Below are 27,414 nucleotides of genomic sequence, written 5' to 3'. Positions count from 1 at the left end.
CTGCAGCCAGGGTGCTGGGGCCAACCGAGAGCTTTCAGTCTGGTTAGAAGGAGGAAGAAACTTCATACGAAGCAACCTGCTGAATTTTGTAAGAGTCTAACAGGCCTGTAGGCTGAAGTGTTAAACAACGGCATAAAAAAAAATTAAAAAAAAAAAAAAAAAAAAGTCTGACACTAGTATCACACCCATTCCTACCAGTCGAAAAGGATTTTAAATTGAGACTGGGTTGGAAGAGTCAAGCAATTGGGGTTTTCCCATCTGATACAGGGCATTTTATTATTAGGTGACTACTATTTCAGAATACAAAATGGGCATCCAAACCCAAAAGCGTATGAATGCAATAGATGGTTGCCCCAGGAAAAGCCATAACTGCCACCTAAAGGCTCCTGGCCCCACTTCCTTTTTCTGTTTCAACAGGATTCTCAGAAAAGGCAGCTTGAATGATTATCTCATTTTCACAGGGGCTGGGAAGGAAATGAAGTACAAAACCTAGCACAGCTGCTACGTTAGTCTTGTTTCTACTACCGATTTTCAAAAGCAGAAAAATAAAGTCCAGTCAGCAAAAGGAGTAAAATACCCAGTAATTTCCTATCCAGATTCTACTGATTCATGATAAATATCACACTGTCCCTCATTCCAGACATGACATTTTTGGGGGCGCCATACAAGACAAATGATGAAATATGCTGCATCGTTTGGACTGACATCCAATCATCAGTAACAGTAACTGTGACTGCCACAGAGTGCTGTTCACTTAATATTAGGGAGGTGGCTCACGGCCCGAAAGGCCAAACAGAATTTTTAGTGCTTTAGGAGTAAGGTGGTCTAATAAAACACAGAAAAGTCAAGGCTTCATGTGTGGAATGAACTTCCCAAACCATAATAAACAATTCCCAGAGAGAGTTCTTAAATAGAAAGTAACTATTTTACTTGCCAGCATGGGACCTCCACAAATGCAGTCCAGGTCAGAAAAAGAAAAACCAGTATCTCGGGCTTTTAAACGCTTAAACCCTAAGAAACCTCCAGAATGATTTATGAAATAGGCATGAAGCTATATATTTTTTTGTCTGTATCTCAAAAATTCCCAATCATCTAGTTGTTCATATTAGATCCTGAACTAGCAAATTCTCTGAGGATTGTTTAGTCTGCAAAGAATTTACTCAAAGGCTAACCCTAATTTTTTGAAACTACAAAATAGAGTATATTCAATGCCAAAGGAAAGGGAAAATTAATTCTATAAACAGTCCAGTTTTATCCTGCTTAAACTTGTCAAGTAGAGAAAATTCTTAAAGTATTTACGAAAAAGCTATTTTCATGCTGGCAGCAGTGGTTAAAATGGAGACATTTCATTTATTAAAAAGAAAAAATCTAAAAAGCAGCTTTAAATAATCAAGTTCTTGTGAAGTAAAAGGGTTTGAAAATGATGAAATTGAAAGAAAGTTAATATTTCTACTATATATGTACTTTACTTTAAGCAAATTAGCTATACTGAATAAAATTTGAATTTGCAGATGATGATTTGCTTTTTAAAAAGGTATACCCCCCCAAAAAAACCTAAAAATAGAAAATGTTGCTCTCATTCATTTGAAATACTCTACTGACAAAAGAAATCAATGCACAATTTCAGGAAACAAAGGCAAGGCATACTCTCCATCCCTGACTTATTGTTCCATTCTCATACCACACACAGCTGGTGTTATGCAGACTCCAACTTCCTCCACAAGAGAGCCTGGAAAAGGTCAATTTAATACTAAAAACAAATGGACTATAGTCAGGTGTGCAGCTGGTGACTACCCAGCAGATGAAGACCCAAGGACTCAGAGACCTAAGTATATTATACCTAAAAAACCCAACTCTCCAATTCTCTACATGGAATCAAAGGTAGGCACAGAGTCTTTACTTAGTGAAACCTTGAAGCCGCAACAACACAGTAAAAGTATTTCATAATATGGATAATATTACTGGGTACAGTGGGAATACTGTCTGTTCCCCTTGAGAGAGCCAAACAAAAACATCTCTGTAACATGCCAGTATAAAACCTAAAGGAAACAAATCCAAAAGGAAACTCATGGGTCTTTTGTTTCCCTATTATTCCTCCTTAAACAGCAATAATTCTGTGCACCCCACGTAAGAATCAAGAAGACTTTATCAAATGCCGTTTAACTGAATTAAATGGAGTTTAAGTAATGCATAATTTGCCACAGAATCTATATCAAGTATCATAAAGCTTTATAAGAAAGAATTACAGATGTGTGTGACTTTAAGAAAAGTTAACAAACAAAAATACGAACACATAAACCAGATAAATTGGGGAATATTATTTGTATTTAAAAGATTCTCCTTGAATATCAAGCTTGAGCTAAGCTAAAATATAGTACCACTACAAACGTACGAATTCCACATTTTCCTCAATAAAGAGATGGAAACTGACATTATAGTATTTAATAAGCAAGACACTGAGAAATGAGATTAAGCACAGGTATTAGGTGAAGTAAGCATAAAACCAGGACCACTAATGTTCTGTCTTTAAACAGCTCTTCCCAACACATCATAGACTTTCCTATAAAAAACTATTAGATGGACAAATTGCCTTTAATATTTAGTTTGGTAGCCACAAGGTGAGTAAACTTCCCAAGTCCTAGAGAAAATGGAATGCAATTGGAAGGATAAGGCAATAACATCAAAGACTCTAATATAATAATATCTAATAAAAGGTTAATATTCATTGAGCCTTTACTAGGTAATAAGCATTTTATGGGATTTAAAACTCAAAACAGTCCCATGATATAGTACTATGTATATGCTCATTTTAGAGAATACACTGAGGTGAAGAGAAGTTAGTTAACCTATCCAGTGTTACACAGTTGCAAGGGTAAGGATTCCAGCCCAGAAAGTCAGACTCCAAAGCAGGCAAACCAGGAACAATGCACTTTGCATTATGAAGTGCAACAAGGTGAGGCACCTGGCTGGCTCAGTCAGTACAGTGTGCAACCCTTGATCTCGGTGTTGTGAGTTCGAGCCCCATGTTAGATAAAGAGATTACTTAAAAATAAAATCTTTAAAAAAAGAAAAGTGCAAAAATGTATTCGAAATGTGTGATGTTTTTCACTAAGGAGCAGTGACTATAAGGGTAGGGTGGAAGAGGGGGCAACAGGGGAATGATGACTTTGGAAAAAGAGTTGAGAATATCTGTTGTGTTAAAGGAATGTCTATGATGATGATCAAAGGATGACTTTTTTAAAAATGAGAATAGCATTAGGAGGACCAGGGAAAGGCATGGAGTAACTGGTAAGAGATGAACTTTAGAGTGAAATAGCAGGTGAGATCTGAATAGCTGGAAATAAGGGTAAGATCCAAATAGAAGGCCTGTCATGAGAAAAGGCAGTCAGGAAAAAGCAAATAATACATGCAGGGTAATAGTAGGAGTTAAGCTGGGAAAGAACAGTAGGGACCACATGTTGGTTAGCTTTAAACCCCTGGGCAAAAAGTTCATATTTAGTTCAAAAAGCATTGAAGAGTTCTTGAGAATGTTTTGAACAGATGCTGGGTATTGAACAGCTATTTGGCATAAAAGAATACAAATGGCACAATTCCTATATGCTAAGTCCAATGTAAAACTAACCCTAAATATACAAATCAGAAAATGATTGCCTCCTAAGGAGGGAAACTGGAAGGGGCAAAGGGAATTTTCTGAAGTGACAGAAGTGCTCTCTATCCTATGTGGATGGTGCTTACAGGTGTGTGTGAAAGTAAAATTGTCTAAACTCATGGAATTGAACATTTAATATCTGTGTCTTTTATTGTATAGTAGTTAGATCTCAATTTTTTTAAAGGGCAAAAAAGTAAGGGGAGCTGAGACAAGTTAAGGTGACTATTACAGAAACCCAAGAGAATACTACTAGAAGTGAGAAGACCATGGATGCAAAGAGAAGCAAGAAAAGGACTGCTCACATGTAAATTATGCATGTGTAAAAGATTTATATAAATCAGTGTCAATGTAAATAAAGTATATATGAATGACTTACAATTTAATTCTTCTTGTTCACTTAGAATGTAGACTGCCAGAAGGCAGGGACCAAACTTAAAAGTTTTCCACTTAAAACAATTTTTTTCCTCATTATTTTCAATTTGTATCCATATGATGCTATCATTATACCTTGATTATACTCTAGTTTATATCAAATATACATGCAGGGTCTAGTGTTTCTGGTATAGAAAACTTTTGAAATAATTAAACTATAGATTACTTATCATGTGCCATTAAGGGCTTGTCATCCTACCTACCTATTTCATTAGAGCATTACAACAGTCCCATGAGGTAATCTATTATCTCCGTTTTAATATGAATAAACTGAGGCTGAAAAAGATCATGCCCACAGCAACACAGTAAAATAATGTTTTTGTCTGTCTCAACGCCCTCTTCTTAAGCACTGTACTATGTAGTTACACCAAAAATAACAAAGTAGGTCTACCTGGAACCAACACAGGAAGAGGGTGAGAAAAAGTCAGTACAGAAGAACTCAAACCCCAAAAGTATATTCATTTCCACAGCTTTCAAAGATGACATTAGTTAACTGGGGGTTATTACAGGACTGCCATTTTATAAACCACCTGAAACAGGGGTGGGGGTATTGATGTTAGTTGCTTTAGACATCAGATAAATGTTTACAGATCCATATTTATAATGCATACATATAGCATGCTATTGGAAATCAGTTCAATCTCTATCAAATCTGCCTTTATACAGGTTAAAGACTTTTGGAAATTATCGAACTAATGTCAAATAATTAGAAAAGGTTATTAAAGTCAATTTGAGCTCAATTTAATTTTTAAAGGTGACAAATGCCAAACTGAATCTGTTTTTGGAGAAAGGCTAGTTTAAATCTCTGAAATCATAAGAATCCAAAGACTTATCAGATTTGTAAAAAGGCCAATAACTCAACAGGGCCACAAGACCAATTTCATAAGAAGGGGATCCTGTTTTCAAATATAAAAATTCTTAAGCTTAGATCTTTCTAAGTAAAGAAATGTAAATATTTTGGCAAAAGCTAAAGTGAAATTACTTCTAAAATATAATAAAGTGATTTTCTAAAATATAAAAAACAAGAGTAAGAAATATAGTTTGTCTTGTTGAAAAAGCAAATGTTTGGGGGACTATAAAAACATTTTACACGAAAATAATTTTAAGTGTTCTAGGTATAAACCATTCTTACTTGTTAATACATATCCACAAAAGACTTCTTCATGGCAACATTTGTTTTGTGAAGTTTCATTTTTTAGGCTATTTAAGATGTTTTCAGAAGTTCAAACAAGTCCTCCTAACTCAAATTAATGACATTTTACTAATACCATCACTTTTACATTTTACTCTACTTTTTCAAGGAACTTATATTCGGTGGGTAAGATACTCTACTCCAGATAAGCATTCTTTTATCAATGAAAAATAAAAAAAAAAACCTCTTCTTTTAAGTTTATAACTATTTTATTTATTTATTTTTTAAGATTTTATTTATTTATTTGACAGAGAAAGAGAGAGAGTGGCAGGGAGAGGGAAAAGCAGACTCCCGCAGAGCAGGAAGCCCAACATGGGGCTCAATTCCAGGACCCTAGAATCATGACCTGAGCCGAAGGCAGACACTCAATTAACTGAGCCACTCAGGTGCCCCAGTTCATAACTATTTTAACATTGTTCGGTGACATTAAACCATACGAAGAGACAGAAATAGCATGTTTATGAACTGGAAAGCCCAATATTTTTAAAAAGTCAACTATTCCCAAATTGCTTTCTAGATTAAAACACATTTCCAATCAAAATCCCAGCAGGACTGTTTGCAGAAACTGACAAGCAAATTTTAAAATTTCTGTGGATACGAAAGGATCGAGTATAACCAAAGCAATTTTGATAAAGAACAGACCTGGAGGGCTTACCCTACCTGATTTCAGAAGTGATGATAAAACCATAGCAATCTAGACTATGCTATTGTTCTGAGAATAAACACACAGATCTCTAGAATAAAATACAAAGAAAAGAAATATAGGGTCAAATGATTTTTTATAAAGTTACCAATTCAATGAGGAAAGGACTGTCCTTTCAAGAAATGGCACTGAAACAACTGAATTTTGGTGGAAAGCATGAATGTCCACCTTTATTTCAAACTATATATGAAACTTTACTCAAAATAGATCATAACACACACAGAAGCAAAACATATAGAAATTTTGGGAGAAAAGGTAAGGAAAAAACATTACAATCTTGGGTAGGCGAACATTTCTTATATCTGACTCAAGAAATTGAAAACCTGGACTTCATCAAAATTAAAAACCACATGACTAATAAAACTAAAAGCTATTAGATATAAGAAAATAGTGTCAATACATATATCTAACAAAGGACTTGTATCAAAATATATGAAGAACCCTCAAAACTCACTAAGATGAACACCCAATTTTTAAAATGAGTAAAGTACTTGAACAGACACTTCAACAATGAAAACAGACCAATGGCCAATAAGCACATGAAAAGCTGTTCAACATCTTTAAGAATGAGGGAAATGCAAATTAAAATTGTCACAAAATGTTATCACTACACATCCACTAAATTAGCTAAAATTAAAATCACTGACAATACCAAGTGTTGACAAGAATATAAAGCAACTAAGCTCCCACATGTTGCTGATGGGAATGTAAAAAAGTATAATTGTTTTGGAAAAGTTTAGAAGCTTCTCAGCACTTGCCTTTCTAGGTCTTTACCCAAAAGAAAATAAAACATATGTCCACTCTGAGAATTATACAATTATAGTAGCATTACTCATAAGAACCCAAAACAGGTAACAACTCAGTATCAATGGGCATATGGCTGAGCCAATTATGTTATTTCTATTAACTCAGTAATAAAAAGAAATGAATTATCGATGGCCACAAATACAGTTGAAAACATTATGCTGAACAAAAGAAGTTATTCACAAAAATAGTATACATTGTATGTTCCCATTTATATGAAATTCTAGAGATTTGGAAATTGACTGCAAAGGGACACAAAGGAACTTTCTAAGGTTATAGGGATGTTCTCTATCTTGATTGTAATGATAAGGATGGTTACATATATGTATATATTTGCCAAAATTCATCAAACTGTTATATATTTTATCCTATGTAAATTGTCCTTCAATAAAATTATCTAAAGAAAAAATTGTTTTCCCTTGTCATATTTGGCATATTATGAAATGCCAATTCCAATGCGAACCAACTATTTTTCTTTGATCCATGGGTACTGATATCAAAAATAATCTCATCTACACTGTTTTAACTGAATGAGAAATACAATTTTAGTATTATTAATCTCTCTGTTCTCCTTCTCTTCCTGACTCACCACCTATATCCAGTTGAACTTTAAATTTCTTAAAAGCTTTTTGCTCTCTTATTTCTTCTCACATGTTAATCCTATGTATTCAACAAATATTTGTAAAATTGAATCACAGTCTCTATATCCTGTCTTACTTTTTTCACCTATGTTATTCTGATAACAGACTAAAAGTCTTGTCATAGGGTTTTGTCTACTTTGTTTTTTCTCTCCCTCTTTTTTAAAAAAATATTATTTATTTATTTATTTATTTGGCAGAGAGAGTGCAAGAGAGCACAAGCAGGAACAGCAGCAGAGGGAGAAAAGAAGGTTCCCTGCTCAGTGGGAGGGACACAGGGCTCCATCCCAGGACCCTAGGATCATGACCTAAGCCAAAGGCAGATGTGGTTAAGAACCCACTAAGCCACCCAGGTCCCCCTTTCTCACTCATTTTTAACACAATCTTTTTCAAACAAACTAATATGCAAGAGCCCAATATGTAAAACAGAGTACATTTATAAGTTTAAATGTATAACATTTAGTCATAAAATCAACCAAGAACATAAGTTCATCTATCAGTCTTACTTATACATCAAAATTAGTTATTATTTTTTTAAAAGATTTTATTTATTCATTTGACAGAGAGAGACACAGTGAGAGAGGGAACATAAGCAGAGGAAGTGGGAGAGGGAGAAGCAGGCTTCCTGCTGAGCAGAGAGCCTGATGTGGGGCTCAATCCCAGGACCCTGGAATCATGATCCGAGCCAAAGACAGACACTTAACGACTGAGCTACCCAGGCACCCCAAAAGTAGTTATTATGAATATTGAATATATCTGTTTTTCTTTTAGCTTTGCAGTTATTAAAAAGGAAATTCAGATTAAGAGCCAGGTCATTGAACTAAGGCGTATGGGCCAAAACCTGCCTACACCTGGTTTTGCAGCCCTTGATATAACATTTTTTTTTAACATTTTTAAATGGTTGGGGGCAAAAAAATAAAAGAAGAGCATTTTTTGGTATGTGAAAATTATATGAAATTCACATTTCTGTGTTCATAAATAAAGTTTTACTAGAAGAGAGACACACTCATTTGACTATGGCTGCTTATTTGCACAATGGCTGAGCTGAATAGTTGCAAAAAAGACTGTATGGGCCACACATATAAAATATTTACTATCTGGTCCACTACAGGAAAAATTGGCAGACCCCTGACTTAGAGAAGCCCACCAGCACTCTGCGGAACCAACTTCATAGAAGAGTTTAGAACTACTTGTAGTGAACTATATTTTCCAAAGATGGCCACAAAAATATTTTCCATCCTACTTGCTCTTCTACAACCCAAACTTGCCATTCTCTCACCAAAAGGAGGAGTCTAATCCCCTTCACTTTGAATCTGGGCTTGTCCTGGTGACTTGGCTGGCCAACATAATATGGTGGTTGTGGCTCCTGAGACTTCCAAGACTAGGCCATAAGAAACCCTGCAGTTTCCTCCTGGGATTCTTAGAATGCTCCATCATGGGATGCTTCCCCTGAGAACCTAGCACCATGCTATTAGAAACTTGAACCTCATGGAGAGAATAAGTATAAGTTTACCTGCCTACACCCCCAGCTGAGTCCCACTTCAACAGCCAACTTCAACTGATAATCAAGTGGGAGAGCTATCCTGGACCTCCAGCTCAGGTTAAGACTTTGGATGACTCCTGGGGCACCTGGGTGGCTCAGTGGGTTAAAGCCTCTGCCTTCAGCTCGGGTCATGATCCCAGGGTCCTGGGATCAAGCCCCACATCAGGCTCTCTGCTCATCAGGGAACCTGCTTCCTCCTCGTCTCTCTGCCTGCCTCTCTACCTACTTGTGATCTCTATCTGTCAAATAAATAAATAAAATCTTCAAAAAAAAAAAATCTTTACTTCAAGAGTGTCTCAAAGTTCTCTGAAATATAATAGTATGAAATTTCAATAAAATTCTGATGTATGATGGGAGAATAGCTATTATTTTCTCTTCTCTTTTCAAAAAATCCTGTAACAAAACTTCAAGGCCTCATAGCACCTATAAAATAGGGTTCTCATCAAAAAGCACTTACTAGGGGCACCTGGGTGGCTCAGTGGGTTAAAGCCTCTGCCTTCGGCTCAGGTCATGGTCTTAGGGTCCTGGGATTGAGTCCCGAATCAGGCTCTCTGCTCAGCAGGGAGCCTGCTTCCCTTTCTCACTCTCTGCCTGCCTCTCTGCCTACTTGTGATTTCTGTCTGATAAATTAATAAATTAATAAATAGACTTTAGATGACACTTGCCCCAAAGGACATCTGACTGTATTAGAGACCCCACAACAGAACCACCACTGGGTATAGCCAACCCATAGAACTGTGAACTACAATAATAAATGCTTATATTAAGCCACTATGTTTTGGGGTACTTTGTTATACAGCAATAGATTATTGAAACATCATTATACTAAAACAAATCTAGGAAAGTTTCAGATGAAAAATTCCAGAATCCTGATTCAAGTTCATGCATCACACCAAGCCAAATCCTACCAAAGCCTCCTGCTAACCTTAGGTGTTCTAGAAGTAGCTAAGGATGAAGGACATAAGTGGTAAATAATACTCTAATGGAGTCATTGTGATTTCCTAATCTATATGCATTCCAGTGACGCTCAGTACTTCTCAAAATATGCCAATAAGCCTTAATTTTAACAGTTGGAAACTCTCACAAAGAAATAGAAAACAATTTTTCCAATTCCTAAAATTATATTAGGATTGGCAGGAGACAATCCTTAGTTTTCACACTGTAAATAAACTGGTGTTGATAATACTTCATTATTTTTATTTAATAATCTTTTTTAAGAAATTTTATTTATTTATTTGAAACAGATCTCAAGTAGGCAGAGAGGCAGTCAGAGAGAGAGAGAAGGAAGCTGGCTCCCCACTGAGCAGAGAGCCCAATGCAGGGCTCGATCCCAGGACCCCGGGACCATGACTTGAGCCCAAGACAGAGGCTTTAACCCACTGACCCACCTAGGCACCCCTTTATTTAATAATCTTAAAAAAAATAAGCAAACTTAAATGAAGTGTTAACTATCAATATATAACTAGGTATCAGTACATAACAGTTTACCTATAACAAATATGGGCTTAATAATAAAAATCCATATGCTATTCTGCTGTGTCACTCAGATGTTTCTGATATGTGCCAGTTTGGTGTAATACACTTCTTAGCTAGAATATTTAATTAAACTCAATATTAACATCCTATAAAGCCCACACAACATATTTTCAATAATATTACCTTAAGCCACAGTAGATTCAAATTCTAAAGAAAGAGTCCTTAGTGTATGATAGGTACCCTGCCACACTCTAGGGTTAGGTCTAAATTGGTGTAAATTTCATCCAAAAGAGACCAGTGGTAGCTCTGAATCATTAACCTTTTGACATTTCTGAGAACCATGTGTCTCACAGAATGGTATGTTTATTTTATATCTTATTATTTATATTTTATTATTACCAGAACTCTTAAGAGTCCTAATTTTTTTAATTCAATAATTATTTGCAGGATACAATATTTATGTGACTATGATTCACATTAATGTAGAAAACAGTTACACAGTTAAAAGACAATGTTTTAAGAGGAAAACATTTCAAATTTTAGTGGCTTAATCCAATCCCACAAGACTACTTGATCAATTAGTGATACCTGCCATGTGGGTGACCAATAATGAGAAATACCTGGACATTTGCCAACTCTAACCAGTTTTATCCAGTTTCATGCAGTCTCCTTTCTTCAAATCTCTCACTAAGTTACTTCAAAAACTTGCATAAAAGAACTTCCACCCAGTCTTAGGAAGCGACATTTCCCTTTCTTTAACCAGTGTTTCTCACTGCTCCACAGGTAACCCTTGATAAGTGCTACAAACATCCTGGCTCCAAAAAGGAGATTCCCCTAACACCAAGATCCTCTAATATCAAGAGTTAATTGGTTGAGCCGTATTTGGGGCCAGAAGAGCTTAGATGGTAAGTGGCCAACCCTGGTAGAATGTAGTAGAGCCAAGATCTGAATCCAGGCAATCGAGCACCAGAGTATCTACAGTTAGTCACTGAACCTGGCACATGGATGCTGCCCTTTCTACAACATGTATTAAATTGTATTTTCATCTTTTAGTTCACAATTACACAAATCCATTATTAATACAAGCAAAATCTCCACAAGGAAAATTTTATAATTCACTATTCTAGCACAGCAGTTATGACATCAGAGAACCTGTAAATAATTCAAAATTTGTGTATTTGCTAATTAACATATTAATAAACATGTTAATAAATGCTTTCTATTTGTTAGGAAAAAATATGGTGAGATAGCTATACTCTCTGAAAAACAATTTTTTAAAATAGCAATTCACATATAGTCTTATATTGATAATTTAAAGCTACTTGACATAATTTAATGCAATGACTATTATTATTGTTAAAAATACACATTAGCAGTGACTTTTCCAACTCAGAATCCATAACAACAATGAATCCTATTCACATCCTGTGTAACTCCATGGGGAGTTTATGGGGAAAGTTTCCATATATGGTCATTTTTCCCCATAGACTCCCCATGGTTTATACAGGATATGAATCTGATCCATTGTGATAATGAAAACAAGAGATCACTGAAAACTCATGTGTAATTTCTGCTGAACAAACGATAGACTAACAATTAGGGAAACCAATACTTAAGTGAAAATAAGTAATCAGAGAATTTAAAAATAACCAGTGGGTATTTTTATTCCATTTCTGTACTAGCAGAGTAAGTATATAAATATCCAGAAGAAAAATATTTTTCTATCTTATTTAGCTTAAAATATTTTCTTGATACTAAAAATTACAATGTCAAACAATAACATGCGAGAAACCCAAAAGGAAATTTCACATCAGAAATATATTGTCGAAAGGAAAGAAAAGATGGTACAGCAAAACAAGTCAAAAGTTATATTAGCTTTATTTAACTTTCCCAGGCTCCTATACGACCATGTCCCAACATAAATCTCTGTTATCTGTAATTATTTTCCCATATTTGTGACATTAGCAGTCTGTGGTATTCTACTTATCTGAAGTTATGTAGCATAATATTTTTCTTTTACACCCACTGCTTGAATGCTGACTTAGAGGTAAGTATTTATGTGTATACACAAGTATTTGTACTTTTGCTTTAAGTAAGAGGAAAGAATCTAAAATCCAATGCAGCTAAGTACTAATAGCCAGTTAAAGCTGTAGGAAAGGGAAATGGCTATATTCCTAAATTATCTTGTTCCATATGACAAAAGCTAATAAAGGGGAAAACAAAATAATATAGTACAAAAATGCCAAACATACTAACAGTAAAAACAGCACTCTGACACAATTATTTAATAAGAAGTAGGACTTATATGGGAAAATGGTCCAGTTGTGAATAGGCATTTTTGAATGAACATGGTAACTATTAACATCTCAACTGATTCACAGAAATTACACCAAAACAATAGATCTAAGTTTAACCTCACATATGACTGGTTGTCAAGAATGGCCCTGAAATGCATGTAAAGAAAGGAGTGTGACTCATTTGTTGCTCTATCAAAGAGATGCCTGTTTAATTGTATAGTTTCTTGGTGACCTAATATTTCTAGAGTATATTCTTTTGACTGTCTTCCACACAATGGCTCAAAATTTGAGATAATTACATTATTCTTAGAAATATGCTCACTATTAAAACTGAGAAGCTGTCAGTTCCAACTTAGTAATGAAAACAAAGGGCAACAGCTGTTCTTCTGGTGTCCATCAAAGATAAACCACATGGGGTATCACATGTATCCCAAATCCTTTCCAGCATCTAGCTACCTACTCGAGGTGATGTGGGCATCCAGACAACTACAGGGCCAGCCACACCAGAGCTCAAGAGAACTGACATCTCAACACACATATCCAACATGTCCCCATCACTACTAAGCTCACTAAATCCTAACGCTTTATTGGCACGTTAGTTATTTCTTTTTCCCCTTCACAGACATACTAGATGTTCTGTTGAATTTATTACAACTATAAAACTATAACAAAATTTTGGAAGGAGGGATTAAATGAAAAAAAAAAAAAAAAAAACTATTTGCCCAGAGGCATGCTGTTTTTCAAAAGGTAACATGTTGCTCTCTTCACTAGACTAATAACACAGGGTCTCTGGAAGCCATATTAATGTGTTAAACCAGGGCACAATTCCCACCACAGCACACCTTAAATGGTACCCTTGAGGCCTGAAAAAGTTAAACATGGGAGGGAGACAGGAGGAGGACTAAGTGAGATAAATGCTAATTGAATAAATGTTCATTGTACTTGAAGTGTTTATACTTTGGAGAATAACTGGCTTTATCAAGAAGGATGTAATCAAATGAAAGCAGTACAAAACTGGTTTTCTTTATTCCACCAAAAGAAAAGATGAAATTTTTCTGTCACTTTATAAAATTTAAAGAGAAAAATAAAATTTTCAAATTTTTGTAGAACTCAATATATTGATTTTTAAATAACATTAAGTAAAATTAAGTACCAAAAATATGCATTTAATGACTATAACACTTTACTGATAGTACTTTTTTCTTAAACCTAAATTATTCTGACCACAGAAACTAAAATTGCATTTCCTCAAAGCAGATAAAGAGCAGACAGACATACTACTCCCATTTTTAGACATGGGAAATTTCAGTAAAGGAAAAGCTCAGTGAAATACTTCAAGATGGCAACAGAGCTACAGAAGCTAGACTTCCTGCTTTGTAAGGATTCATCCACATATAGTATCAAATATTTGCATTCCAAGTGGGCCCAAAATAGACAGTAGCCAATCTATATAACCAAAGAGATTCAGATCTACTAAGTCAGAAAAACTGATACTGGCACTGTTAAAGATATTCACTAAAACGATGTAAGAGCATTTATTAATTCTGATACTACAGCCATGTAAGTCTTTAACTTTGAAGAACAGTGTCTACTCTTGCAGGTAAATTTTTTTATGTTTTTAAGGTTTTTATATGTGTGTGCTGGAGGGGAGGGTCTTTTGATATTTAAATGGAGCAATACTATTTTAGTGACATAGAACATGTTATAACGTGACACCAGTTACTAAAAATTCCTGACTACAAAGGTCTGAAACATAAAATCAACTTACTCAAAATACTTGAAAAATGAGGACATTGACATTTCCTTCTCTTATAGGCAGAGCAAGAGAAAGAAAATTTACAAGGGCCATTTACATGTGACTCTATAAGCAGAAGAAGTCAGAATAGTGATTTCCTTTTTACTGGAAAAGGTCATCACAAAGGAAATTTCTAGAGTAATATAAATATTCTGTATCTTAATCTGGGGCGTGGTTCCATGAGTATAAACCATAGGCAAAAATTTACCAAGCTGCATACTTTGACTAACACACTTTGTCCTATGTAAACCTTACTTCAATTTAAAACATCCAATACAAGCGAAGTACTACAACCAGAAATCGAGAATAAGAATAATGAAATCAGAATATGTTAGAAAAAAATGACATTTCCAGGATCTAGCACAACATTGTACACAGGGTAAATAAACAACTATTTATTATAAAAATTTAGTGAGAATGTCTTACTTGGTTTTGAAGATTCCTTCTGAACTAATCAGAACTTGAAATGTGACTTATTTTTCTGAATATTCTAAATATAGACAGTTTCAGCCTATGAAGCTGCCAAAAGGCAGAAATTAAAGGCCTAGAAAGCTATGCCTCCAAACAGAAAGAAAATACACTTGTCTAAACTCTGAGTATAGATTTAAGGCACCTCCTTATCAAAAGAAGGCAGTCCCTTCTCAACACTTAATGATTATCACTGACAATACAACCCTAGCTATGGTCTTCTAGTGATAAGCAAGAAGCAAAACTTAATACTCAATTAGGTTTTAAAAAATGCAAAAATCTGCATGATGGGTGTTCTGTCTTCTGAATGGTATTCTGTCTGTTCAGTAAGCTGGTAGCCACGGAGACCAAAAGCAACCAGCAGTTTTCAAACATACCACACAGCACATGGGTGACATTATTAAAAGATCAGGTTTAATAATCGAAAAGGCTGTATCTGCTTAGTAAACCTGGCCAGACACTGTTAGAGTCCCTAATCCAAGAGCCCAAAGACTCCCACACTGAGTTTCAACTTCTATTTTCAGCTAAACAAAGTAATAAGACTAATTTTCCTTCAGTAAATAAATATCTATCCATACCTATGCTCCTACATCAAAATTCCATGACTAAAATGAAACTGTAGAGTCTCTGCCACTTAATAATCTGTTCCTACTTCTTGAGTGACAATAATTCCAGATGTACCATTAAGTGAATTCAAAAAATATTGTTTAATATTATCATATGCTGAATGGAACATTATGTCTCATTGTTATTCTATCTTGACCTTCATTAGTCAGAGTGGTTAATTTCAGCAATGAGAAGCTTCCATGTGAAACAACAAAAATAATCAACCCTTTAAAAAACCAACCAAGAAACAAAAAAATTGAGGATTATAAGCTCTCTTGAAATACAACTATTTTAGAATAATCATCAGCTGCACACTAATAGGTACACCAATCACCTGAGATCAGAAAGAAAAGGTCGGATTATAAATTCTTATGAAATGCATTTCCTGAATTCCTGCCCTAACTCCCTTCTCCCCACAAAGATGGTATCATGCCAATTTTTAATGTTCTAGGCCAGCAGGTTGAGTCTCTTCAGAAATACTTAACTGTCATCTTTGCTTATGGATAATGACAAAATATTCTGCAAAGCCTGTCAGACTGCTTGGATAAGTTATATTATTCTACATCCAACATTAAATAATACTCAAATTAGTCAGACTAGTCATCATTTTTTAAATACCAATTGTAGCTGTCTACAAGTGCTGTCCAGCCCAGCCATTGTGCAGGGCCTGCTCTGCACCAAAGCAATTTCATTGTATAAGTTTTATGAGAGATATGATGCTGTTGGATTGTGACGCTAGCCAGCATATCAATATTGAAACCATTCTGTTAAAAAAAAAAAAACTCTACAATAAAGCTTATTTCTTTTTCTTTAAATCTGCATATAACGTCTACTCCTATGCTTTTGTAAAAATATGGAGGAAGAGGGTATAATGACACCTTTTTTTTTCCTTTTAGATAAAAACTGTAAACCCTTTTTCCCTTTCTAATAAACACTATCATCTCAGATCCTACCAGTTTCTACTTTAGGCTTAAGGAACACTATAGAACCCACAATAGATCAGTGACAGACTTGATCCCATCAATTAACACGTTATGGGGAGACTGCCTGGATTCCTGTCTTCCTCCTCCCTCCTCCCTCTCGAAGGCCTGGTTTTGACCACACTGACATCCCTGGCCTTAAGGATGAATAACCCAGATAGGGAGGAGTGCCTTCCCTGGGATCAGTTCCTTTGTAATTAGAGCCAAAACACAAAGGCTGTTAATGACCTAAGGCAAAGTGATATGAAGTCCAAGCCAATGAAACCTTGACAGCAAACAGATTTCTAAACAGCAAAGAAGTAGGATCCATTTACTTACATGAAGATTCAGTGCCAAACATGGCTGGCTCCAGAGGCTGCTTTAAAAAAAAAAAAAAGAAAGAAAATAGAAGAAAGAAAGAAAAAAAAGGGAAGGAAATAAAATCGAGGAGAGTGTACGTGTGAGAGTGAAAAGATGAGCCGCTACACAGCAGGGGTCATGAAGACACACAATGCAGTCCAAGCTGTGTCCAGCTGCCAGATTCTCCTCTTACAAGCTCCAGTGTTCTCCCGTGTGACTGAAAAGCAAGGTCTCCAACAGCACAAAAACCGAAGAGCTGCTTCTGAAAATCCGATAGGGAAAGGCAAGCCAACGTGGCTCTTCTGGGATGCAGGAGGCAGGACTAGGTATCAGCAGCAACAGCGGACACTGCAATCCCCAGCCCTGCTGTAGCAGTAAGACAATAGCAGGGCTTATGCATACACCGATGACGTCAGAGACACTGCACAGACCGACAGGCGGCTTGAGCCAGAGGCTCCAGGGGCTTCAGGGGAGCAGGCGATTCAAAGGGGAATTCCTTTGTCACAAAATGCACAAGACCCAGAACCACATATATATTCACCCTCCTGACTAGATCTTCATCCTGTAATGCCTGGCACCAAAAAAGACCTCAAAGAAATTTAAATATTGGCTTTACAGCAACTAACCACAAAGATATCATGCAGATCGGGTTCTTGGTTTTATACAGCAAGTAAAACTTTTCAAGGGAATTAAGAATATCAGAAATGAGAAAAGTAAACTACCTTTAAAAATAACTACAGAACTCACTGGGGTTTTTTTTCCTATGTTTATGCTAAACTGACAGATCAAGGGCTGTACACTCAATCGCAATTACGTGGAAATACGTACACTTTTGCACACACATTCTGGGCATAAAAATATACCCACAAATATACCCATATACCAACAGAAAAATAACAAAGTGCTTAGAACACTGCTTGGCACACAGTGAACTCTCAAATGTTAGCAATTACATTATTAGTTATGTTGCAACTATTATTCCAATGTGAAAACCACAGCTATTAACATACGTTTCTCTTATCCCATTCCTTTGGCCTTATTTTTCTTTATTTTGCCTTATGAGAATTCCTGTCCTTTTCCAGAGTAACTCAGTCATTTTAAGGCTGTGGTACAGGTATACATAGGTATACACACCTATGTATACCTGTGTGTCACTGGGCACACAGGACCCACATATTTCTTTTCAATCTACTCCTACAAAGAAATAATTGAAGCTATTGTTATTTTGTCTTTTGACTCACTTGATAAATAAAACTCTCCTACACTGCCTTTGCTCTTAGAAATCTGTATTTTTTTTAAAGTTAGAAGTATGTAGACTTTCACTGGAGTATCTATCCAACACAAGCAAAAAAATAAACTTTAATGTTTTCAAAACACTGAAATACACAAAAAGAGTGTGTGTGTGCGTGTGTCTGTGCGTGTGTGTATTCCCACAATCCCATACTTTTAAAATCATATAAAATAGAAATTCAAGAGCTCAAACTTCCTCTTCATCTATTCATCTAAGGTATACACCCAATACTTTCTTACATTTACAAAGACATGTTTTTATATAATATAGTTTTTAAATGTTAAATTCTGATATGAATGTGGAACTGCAAATTACCATCAAAAATATTAATAGCATTTCCGGTCAGTATATGCAGATCCATCTCATCCTTTTAATGGTTGCGTAATATTCCATAGTATGAATATGGCATAACTTATTCAAGGTAATTTGACCTTTGCTTACTAAAAATGCTAAATCATTATGAAGAAAGTGCAATGATGCTACATTAGAAAAGAACAAACATTTTGTTGTATGCAAGAATAACAATAACTAGTATTTACTGAATTTCCATGATGTGTCAGGTAGAATTCTGGAAGTTTTCATGTATTAACTTATTGACTCTTTATAAAAACCCTAAGATGTAGATACATTTAATATCCATATTTGATAGATAGTGAAATAATTCGTCAAGCTGATTGAAGTACTAAATGATAAGCTGGGATTCAAACCTAGGTCATCTGGTTCCAAAGTATGTGCTCTCAAACACTCTTCCATAATTATTCTTGAAAACTAATTTTAATTATTCCATTAAAACAAGGAAAATAGAAATCAACTGAAAATTTGGAAAAAATATTCTTTTTTTAAAATTTTTTATTTTTAAAATTTCTTTTCAGTGTCCCAGAATTCATTGTTTATGCACCAAACCCAGTGCTCCATGGAGAAAAATATTATCAAAAGAGAAAGGGTCACCAGAGAAAGCTAAAAATGACAGAGGACTATGCCGTTCAGGAATTAAGGAATTAAAATTCAGAATCAAGAAAAATGTATTCCTCCCAAATTATTGGTCATGGTAACAACCAGAGGAGAATATCAGTAATGCTGCAAGATATAACTGTAGGAAGTACAAAAGGGCAATACCCTGCAAAAGGGTCGAAACCAGAATATTATCTTACATAAGGTCTATTTTAAATAGCATACTAGGGACGCGTGGGTGGCTCAGTTGGTTGAGCGGCTGCCTTCGGCTCAGGTCATGATCCCAGCGTCCTGGGATCGAGTCCCGTGTCGGGCTCCTTGCTCAGCGGGGGGCCTGCTTCTCCCTCTGCCTCTGCCTGCCATTCTGTCTGCCTGTGCTCGCTCTCTGCACCCCCTCTCTCTGATGAATAAATAAAATCTTTAAAAATAAATAAATAATTAGCATACTAGATGTACACAAAGAGCACACAAATGGTAGATGGATGTGGCCAATAGAGACCCCAGAGGAAAAGCAGAATGAGAAAATGATCCTGGATAAGAGGTAATTCACCAGAGGCCATAATCTATATGCAACAACTGCTTTGCCGAATCACTGATGTAGCTCCTTCCTTGAGTTCATACATGAAGGTGTATATATGCATATATAGATGTACTTTTCTGAGCGCCTATACTTACTTTTTGGTGCTGACCCCTGAGAGTAAGCTAAAGGCTGCAATATTTTTCAAGAAGTCATCTTTTTAGAGAACTATAACAAGGTCAATATGTTAAAAAAATATTAGGTATCTCACTTGCCAGCAAAACTGAACACAAATGACAACCTCTGACTCCTACTAAGATTTCTACAACCTCTGGAGGCCTGAGGTATTTCTAAATACTTTAGAAGGTTGGAATCTATATCAAGGAAGGCCCATCTTTGACTAAATAGATTACAAAACCTTATTTTGCTCTAATTCTCTACTCTAGGCACCTGGCATGAGCTCAGAGAATGAAGACAAACTTTCATGTGTTGGCTAAGGAAAATATAACGAAACAAAACTGATCTGATATCTTCCATGCCCCTCCAAAAAAAAAAAAAAAAATCACATAATACATTCCAAAACTAAAGTGATTTTGAATAACCAATTCTGTCTAATTATACCTGCTTGCAACCTTACTTTCCATTAGTAAAGTGAGTACTGCTAATTTTGGGATAAAATGAGCAATGAAAGGAAAGATCAATATTCAAAATAATTTAGTGGCTAAAATCTTCATTGTTAGATCAGAACTCTGTTGATAAAGATAGTAGTAAAAATCTTAAACCTAAGTCAATAGTCATTTTTAGAGGAAACCCCATTCATAAGTCACTCAACAACTATTTCCTGGCCTCCTCTATGGGGCTTATAGTCTAGTGGGTAAGACAGACAAATATGTAATATGTCAGGTGGTGGCATGCGTTATAAAGAAAGATAAAAGGAACTCAAGGCTAAGAAGTGTCTGAATGGGAGAGTTATTCAGGTAAAAGTGTCAGGTAATGAACCCTAAAAAGATGACATTTCAACAGAGACCTGAAAAAACTGAAAGGAAACCACATGGATGACATGGAACCCTGTGGGAGAAAGAGCATTCCAAGAAAAATAAACAGGGGCCCTGGTAGCTCAGTCAGTTAAGCATCTGCTTTCAGCTCAAGGGTCCTGGGATCGAGTCCCACACTGGTCTCCCTGCTCAGCAGGGAGTCTGCTTCTCCCTCTGCCCCTCCCATTCCCTCTCTCATTCTCTCTCTCTCTGTCAAATTTAAAAAAAATAATAATAAAGAAAAAAAATTTAAAAATCTACTCTTGAATCATCAAGAATTGTTTTCTACTGCATGATAACCCTTTCAGTGCTATGATGACATCGTTAAGAACAAAGTGGTTATGCTTCATGAACTGTGCTGACAATAAAATTCTCTTTTCAAATACAAAAGAAGTCACTCTCCCATGAACTGAAAACATATGCATTCTTCTCTTTGCAGTTTACTAGAGCAAATATACCTATATGTGCAATTATATAAATGTTTATAAAAATAACCATAGAAGACAACATCCAAAATAACTTCCTACCACATCAGACTTAACTAATTTATCTATTAATATTGTAAGAACTTAAACCACATATTCTCTCTAAGATACACAAAATAATTTGGAAGTGTCATATCTGGAATTTCCCTGGAGCTTTTGTTCACACTAAAGTTCCCTTAGTACTCCTCTTGATGTCTACTTAGCATGTTAAAGTTGTGCATCTTTTGGAATACCACCTATATGTTTATAAAGTATTACCTGAAAACAACATAGAATTGATTTAGTGGCAATATATAAACTATAGAAAAATGGAAGAATCAATGATTTTGATCTTTCGAAAATAGGTACAAATTTCTAACTGAAAACATATTCATAGTAAAGCTCCCTGTAAGATTTTGGAAATTTTAGTTCTTTGCATAGGCTATAAAATATGTCCCTTTCTGCTTCTACTGAGTAGCACACATATAGTGCACCTTCTAAAAGGTAAGTCTATTTTATTTCAGAGCTGTGAAACAAAAATTCTGGTACATTAATCTTATGAAAAAAATCCAAAATATATACACACAAACACACACACACATACACACACTTATATTTGTTTTAAAGAAGCTCTAAAATAGGAAAACATGAACTGCCCGGCTAGCTCAGTTGGTAGAGCATGAGACTCTTAAAATAGGAAAACATGGATTTATAGAAAAAAAGATTTGAGGTAACTATTTTAAAATGTTTTATCTTCAAAAAATATTTACAAAAGTCCTTTATATAATAAGCTCCTAAAAGTGACATTTTAAATTATCAATTTCAGATCTGTACCCCTGAAGCAAATAATACATTACATGTTAACAAAAAGGTTTTTTTTAATTATCAATTTCATAAAATTTTACAATTTGGTACCATATTGTCAAAGATCTACACACACATCAAAAGGGATCCTTTATAGAGAATGTAAGTCCAGCTTATTCTAAATGCACACTGGGATTTTGTCATTAACATGGGTATGAAAGGTGGGTCTCTGCCCTGGTTGAAAATCTTCCAAAAGCCTATGTTCTTTAGTTTAAAAGGAATCTGTCAAAAAACAGTGTCACCATTACCTAAAAGTTCAAATTTAAGGTAATACAACTTTGAATTAAGGTAACTAATTGTTGATTGCTCATATATTTTGGCAAAGACTCATACCTTTTACTTCTTATCATCACCTCACCTCCTAACCCCACTCACAGCCCACCAGATCCCATGGAATCCCCCACTTACTCACCAAGCAACCAGCACCCATGGTTGGTCTAACCTTAACTTTATTTCCAAACCTGTACTAATTTACCATTCAGAAACTAGGATTTGGGAATAAGATTATGCAATTTAAAAAAGAAAGTGGTTAGTTCTCCATCCAAAATTTCTAGACATATCGCTATTCAAAAAATTGGGGGTAAAAACTGTAATTCTCCAAATACCACATTATAGCAATTCTATCTAAAAGACTTAGCCACACACATGCACAAAGCAACTATCACAATGCTAAAAATACTTTACAGAAACCAGAAGCTCTCTGTAGATGGTGAGTATATTTTATTCTCTGTGTGGCATAACCTGAACTCAGATATTTGTTCTCTAAACCTTCTGGCCCAGAGGGGAGGCATGAGAATTAATTACGGATGGCATTTTAAGTCTGTTTGAGTATGACCCAAACTTAAATAGAAAAAACAAGGGTATATCTGACAAATTCCCTTAAGTGCTTATCCTAAACTAATCAAAATTTGTATACAACAAATTCATGATACATGATTCATGTATACAACAAATACATGATATTTTTAAAAACACAAACACAATCAACATAATTTTAAAATTTAAATGCAAAAGATTTTCTTTTAAATAAGTTTAGATGGCAGAACAATATTTTACATTTAATTTTACCTGTATAATCCATAATGAAGCAATAGGCAGGGAAGCAGCTATTTTCCGAAGTACAGCTGTATCAGACACAAAATGAAACAGCTCCCTGGACAGGCAAACTGCTCTGGGGAAAGCCTCCTGCATTGTGACGTTAAGCACACACACACTTCTGCTTATCTCGAACTCAAGCCACAACTGACGTGGCTCTGCTCTCCTTCGCCTGTTCTTTTAAAGTCATCTTGGAAAAGTCTCTTAGAAAAGAACCGTTATTTCCTCCCATTTCGTTCCTGTATTAGCTTAAAACTAGGGGTGGGGCGGATTTCTCTTCTTTCTCTAAGTGAAAAGCACAGATATCTATACTTCATCCTAGTACTCAACGGCACAAACCCATACAACCTGAAAGGAGTAACTGTCCAAATTTTTAAGAATATAATTTTGCCATTGTGTCTATTCATTTGAATGTATGCACATTTGAACCATTTCAAACACATTTGATTAATTTGTAAACAAACCTAATAAAAGTGATGAAAGAACAATTCTTCAAAGTGGATCTAAAACCTTTGACTCATTTGTCTGAGTCCGGAAACAGACGTCAGATGGAAAAGAGATATGGTCATTCCTGAGGCAGACTTTATCTGACGTAATCTTTAATGTCACATTGCCACATACCCTGAAGCATCTTTTCCTTCATTGCCAATTGTTTTGCTCTTGAGCATCTCCCTGGCTGAAACTTTAAATAAACTTTAACAGTGCCTACATCATCTTGAGATAATTCTTTATCTTGCCCAGAGACAAGATATAAATAAACTCCAAAACTTTATTGGATTTTTTTTGAGTAACAAATGGTTGGACAATTTCCAATTTAGAGATATATTAAATACTTCCCCCAAATTGCAGCTACTTAAGAAAGATAAGGTACTGGATGATTAGAGTGGTTTTGTTTTGTTTTTATTTTGCTACTTGGAATTATTTTCTCCATAAGGTAATTACAAATTGATAATACTATAAAATATGGCTTCTAATTTTCAACTCAATATTGAAAGTATATATCCTACAGAAATCTAAAAATTCTGGGCTTACTATCATCATCGAACAGATCTCCCCAATAATTGTATAAAATAAATGAGAAAGCATCATTTCACGCAGCCATCAAGTCAATGCTTCATTACCATAAGCAGATCCCATTACACCACCATTCTGCTAACAGTCAAAAGCTGTTAATTCTCATCAACCTCAACTGCCACTGCGGCTAAGCAGCACTGTCACTTCTCAGGCCTTAATTCTCTTTACCTTAATCTAGAGTAGAGATTAGAAAGCTTTCCATGAGCTATAAAAGTTGATATGGTTTTTTCCTGGTAATTAAGATGTGCATATGGTTAAAACAGTAATGCCATAATTGTTTTAAAATGGTCAACTCAAAATGCCTAATAATGAGTGTCTTGATTTCCATAAAACCTACAAGTCATAGCCATTGTCAAATGTCACATGAAATGACATTTTGTGCCTTTCACAATTTAGCACTTTCAGCATGGTTTTTTAAAGTTCTTATCTAATTCTTTGAGTAGCATTTTTTAAGAGCAACTGTTTTATTATTGTACTTTATAATTCCTGTTGAAATTACAGATGTTTTAAGGAAAAACATTTTATTGACAAAATGAGAACATAATAAAAAATCTAAATTAGAAGGTACAAGACAGACAGACAGATGGGCAAACAGCTATAAAACCCATAATCCATAAGCTAAACTCAAATAGACACAAAATAACAAGTGCTAAGAATGTAGAGAAAAAGGAACCCTCATGCACTGCTGGTGGGAATGTAAATTAGTATAGCCACTGTGGAAAATAATATGGAGGTTTCTCAAAAAATTAAAAATAGAAATACCATATGATCCAATGATTATAACTACTGGGTACTTACCAAAAGAAAACAAAAACACAAACTGGAAAAGATATATGCACCCCTTATTCATGGCAGCCTTATTTACAATAGCCAAGATATGGAAGCAACCTAAGAATGGATAAGGAAGATGTGGTATGCATGTTATACAAACACACACACACACACACACACACACGAATATTACGCAGCCTTAAAAAAGAAAAGATTGTGCCACTTATGACAACATGGATAGATCTAGAGGGTATTATGGTAAAAAGTAAAATAAGTCAAGACAAATACCATATGATTTCACTTGTATGTGGAATATAAAACACAAAACAAATGAATAAATAAGGAAAACAAAAGGCTGACTCAGACCTGTAAATACAGAGAATAAACGGAGGGTTGCAGGGGCAAGGTGGAAGGAGATGGACAAAATAGGGGAAGGGGGTGGGAGATATAGGTATCCAGTTATAGAATGAATAAGTCACAGGAATAAAAGGCATAGCATAAGGAATACAGTCAATGACATTATAATAGCATTGTATGGTGACAGATGGTAGCTACACTTGTGGGGCACATAGCAAAACATATAGAGAAGGTTAATCACTATGTTGAACACCTGAAACGAATATAACATTATATGTCAACTATACTCCAAAAAATAAAATAAAAATAAAATTTAAAAACCTACGATCTACAGTTAAGTGATTTGCCACGCCTCAAAAAGCCAGCAGAGTCATTAAAGCCAGGCTTTGAGTTTGACATAGAAGGTTCAAATCACACCTTAGCCACTTACTAGCTGAATTATCTTGGGCAGTTTTTAAATCCCCCAGAGCTTCTGTTGGCTCATAAGCTGACAAAGGGCCTGCGTCAATGCCTTTATTTATGTACATACAGAGCTAATGTGTAAGTAGTACTTAACGTGTACTGGGCATTGTCTTATATCATGTGTTATTTAACCCACACAACATCCTTGTAAGGTACTGTCTTCATTTTAGAAATGAGGAAACTGAGGCATGGAGGGTAAATCAATCACTTAACTGGGGTCACACACTGAACAGAGCAGAGCCAGAGCTACACAGAAGCAGCCCAACTCAGAGTTTACTTAACTCTGCCTCTACAGAGCAGGTGATCAACAAATGGAAGCGAAACAAGAAAAAACATTTCCAAAAACTAAGATCATTCTTTCCAATAAAACAAATCCTGCAATTTCCCAAATACTTTAGTTCATAGTTTACAAAAATTCTTTTATATCTATGTTCAATTTCAACATATAGAAAAATTAAGCAGAACCAGAATAAGAAGAGGTAATGCTCAAAGTCACTGTGACAGCTTAAAATGAGAGCTGTACTACCCAGTTAAGCAGAAATAAGCACTCAAGTGCAGAAAGCTATAACCATAAAAGGGCCAGAACTACTCCTGGCACTCCCAGCAACCACCAAGGCCATCCCTCTCTACTTTTCAGTTCTCCAAATGTCACAGCATAGACCACTTTCCTGGCCTGGGTCTGAGCAAGTTCCTCTGATAACTTCACAGCCCACTCAGGAAGACGGCCTTTACCCTTACCTTCTTCCCCAAGAAACTTCTCTATCCCCATTTCACTCTGAGCAAAGGAGACTTGCTGGTATGTCTAGATGCATTCCCTCCACCACACACACACACCATCCTTGGCAACAATTACATCATAGTCTTCTCCAACAAGCAGCAACAAGTCATCGGAGTCTTCTCAGGTCACCTGTTCCAGCCTGTGGCCCAGGGAGGGATCACTGAACTAACTGCAACTTACTGGCTCAGCAACAACCAGGAACCCCAATTTCCGATCCCTCCTATAATTTAACCATTTATGCTCCCTGCTGGAAGAAGCACAGTTACTGAATGAATAGACCTAAAGCCTAGCCTCAACACTGCCACTCATTTCCTCTCTAAGTCCTGGAACCTCTGTAGGTATCCAGTCCCCTCACTGGTAAAATGAGGAGGCTAAACTAGAAGATCCTTAAAATCTAATTCAACACCAATGATCTAGAATTCTACTGTAAACCAATTACAGATGGACAAAAAAACTCAAGTAACTCCCAGCAGGTAACTGGTCCTCATCCTCTGATCCTCACCATCCCCTCTCCCACCCTGCTGGAGCTCTGGGAACAGTCCCACCTCCAGGGTGGGAAACCAGGGAGCCAGTATATTATCCAACCCAGTGCATTTACACTGAATGGCTGATGCTCCAAGGGAGCCACCAACTGTTTACAGGTACACTGTTTCTCTCTAGACAGGCCCCCAGTAACTCAGCCTAGAATTAGTAGACAATGCAAAAACCACAAAACACACAGAAATAACTGTTGGGAGGCCCTGCCTACTGGTTAATGGTAAAAGTCACCCCTCTTAAGACAACAGGCACTGAGTGCCGGGAGGAAAGCATCTGAGCGTTCAGCTTATGTCATGG

At 35.7% G+C, this 27,414-nt stretch overlaps 1 protein-coding gene across 10 annotated transcripts in view; it reads right to left on the bottom strand.

Annotated features, from left to right (window-relative positions):
- The window catches only part of ST7 (suppression of tumorigenicity 7), a 236,648-nt gene that overhangs the window by 169,887 nt on the left and 39,347 nt on the right, over positions 1–27,414 (bottom strand). Inside the window, exon 1 of one of the 10 annotated variants that reach the window (XM_004741912.3) lies at positions 23,112–23,258. The exons of 8 other annotated variants lie outside the window; for them this stretch is intronic. In XM_004741912.3, the coding sequence (XP_004741969.1) occupies positions 23,112–23,124 (13 nt within the window). In that variant the 5' untranslated portion in view covers positions 23,125–23,258. Of the gene's footprint in view, positions 1–16,901; positions 17,545–23,111; positions 23,259–27,414 lie in introns of those variants that run through there. One more of the 10 variants, XM_004741911.3, reaches the window with a different exon arrangement.

This window comes from Mustela putorius, unplaced genomic scaffold (genome assembly GCF_011764305.1).
Source record: "Mustela putorius furo isolate JIRA1106 unplaced genomic scaffold, ASM1176430v1.1 tig00003845_pilon_pilon_pilon, whole genome shotgun sequence".
NCBI classification, from domain to species: domain Eukaryota; kingdom Metazoa; phylum Chordata; class Mammalia; order Carnivora; family Mustelidae; genus Mustela; species Mustela putorius.
This window is presented reverse-complemented; position numbering and strand designations above follow the sequence as displayed.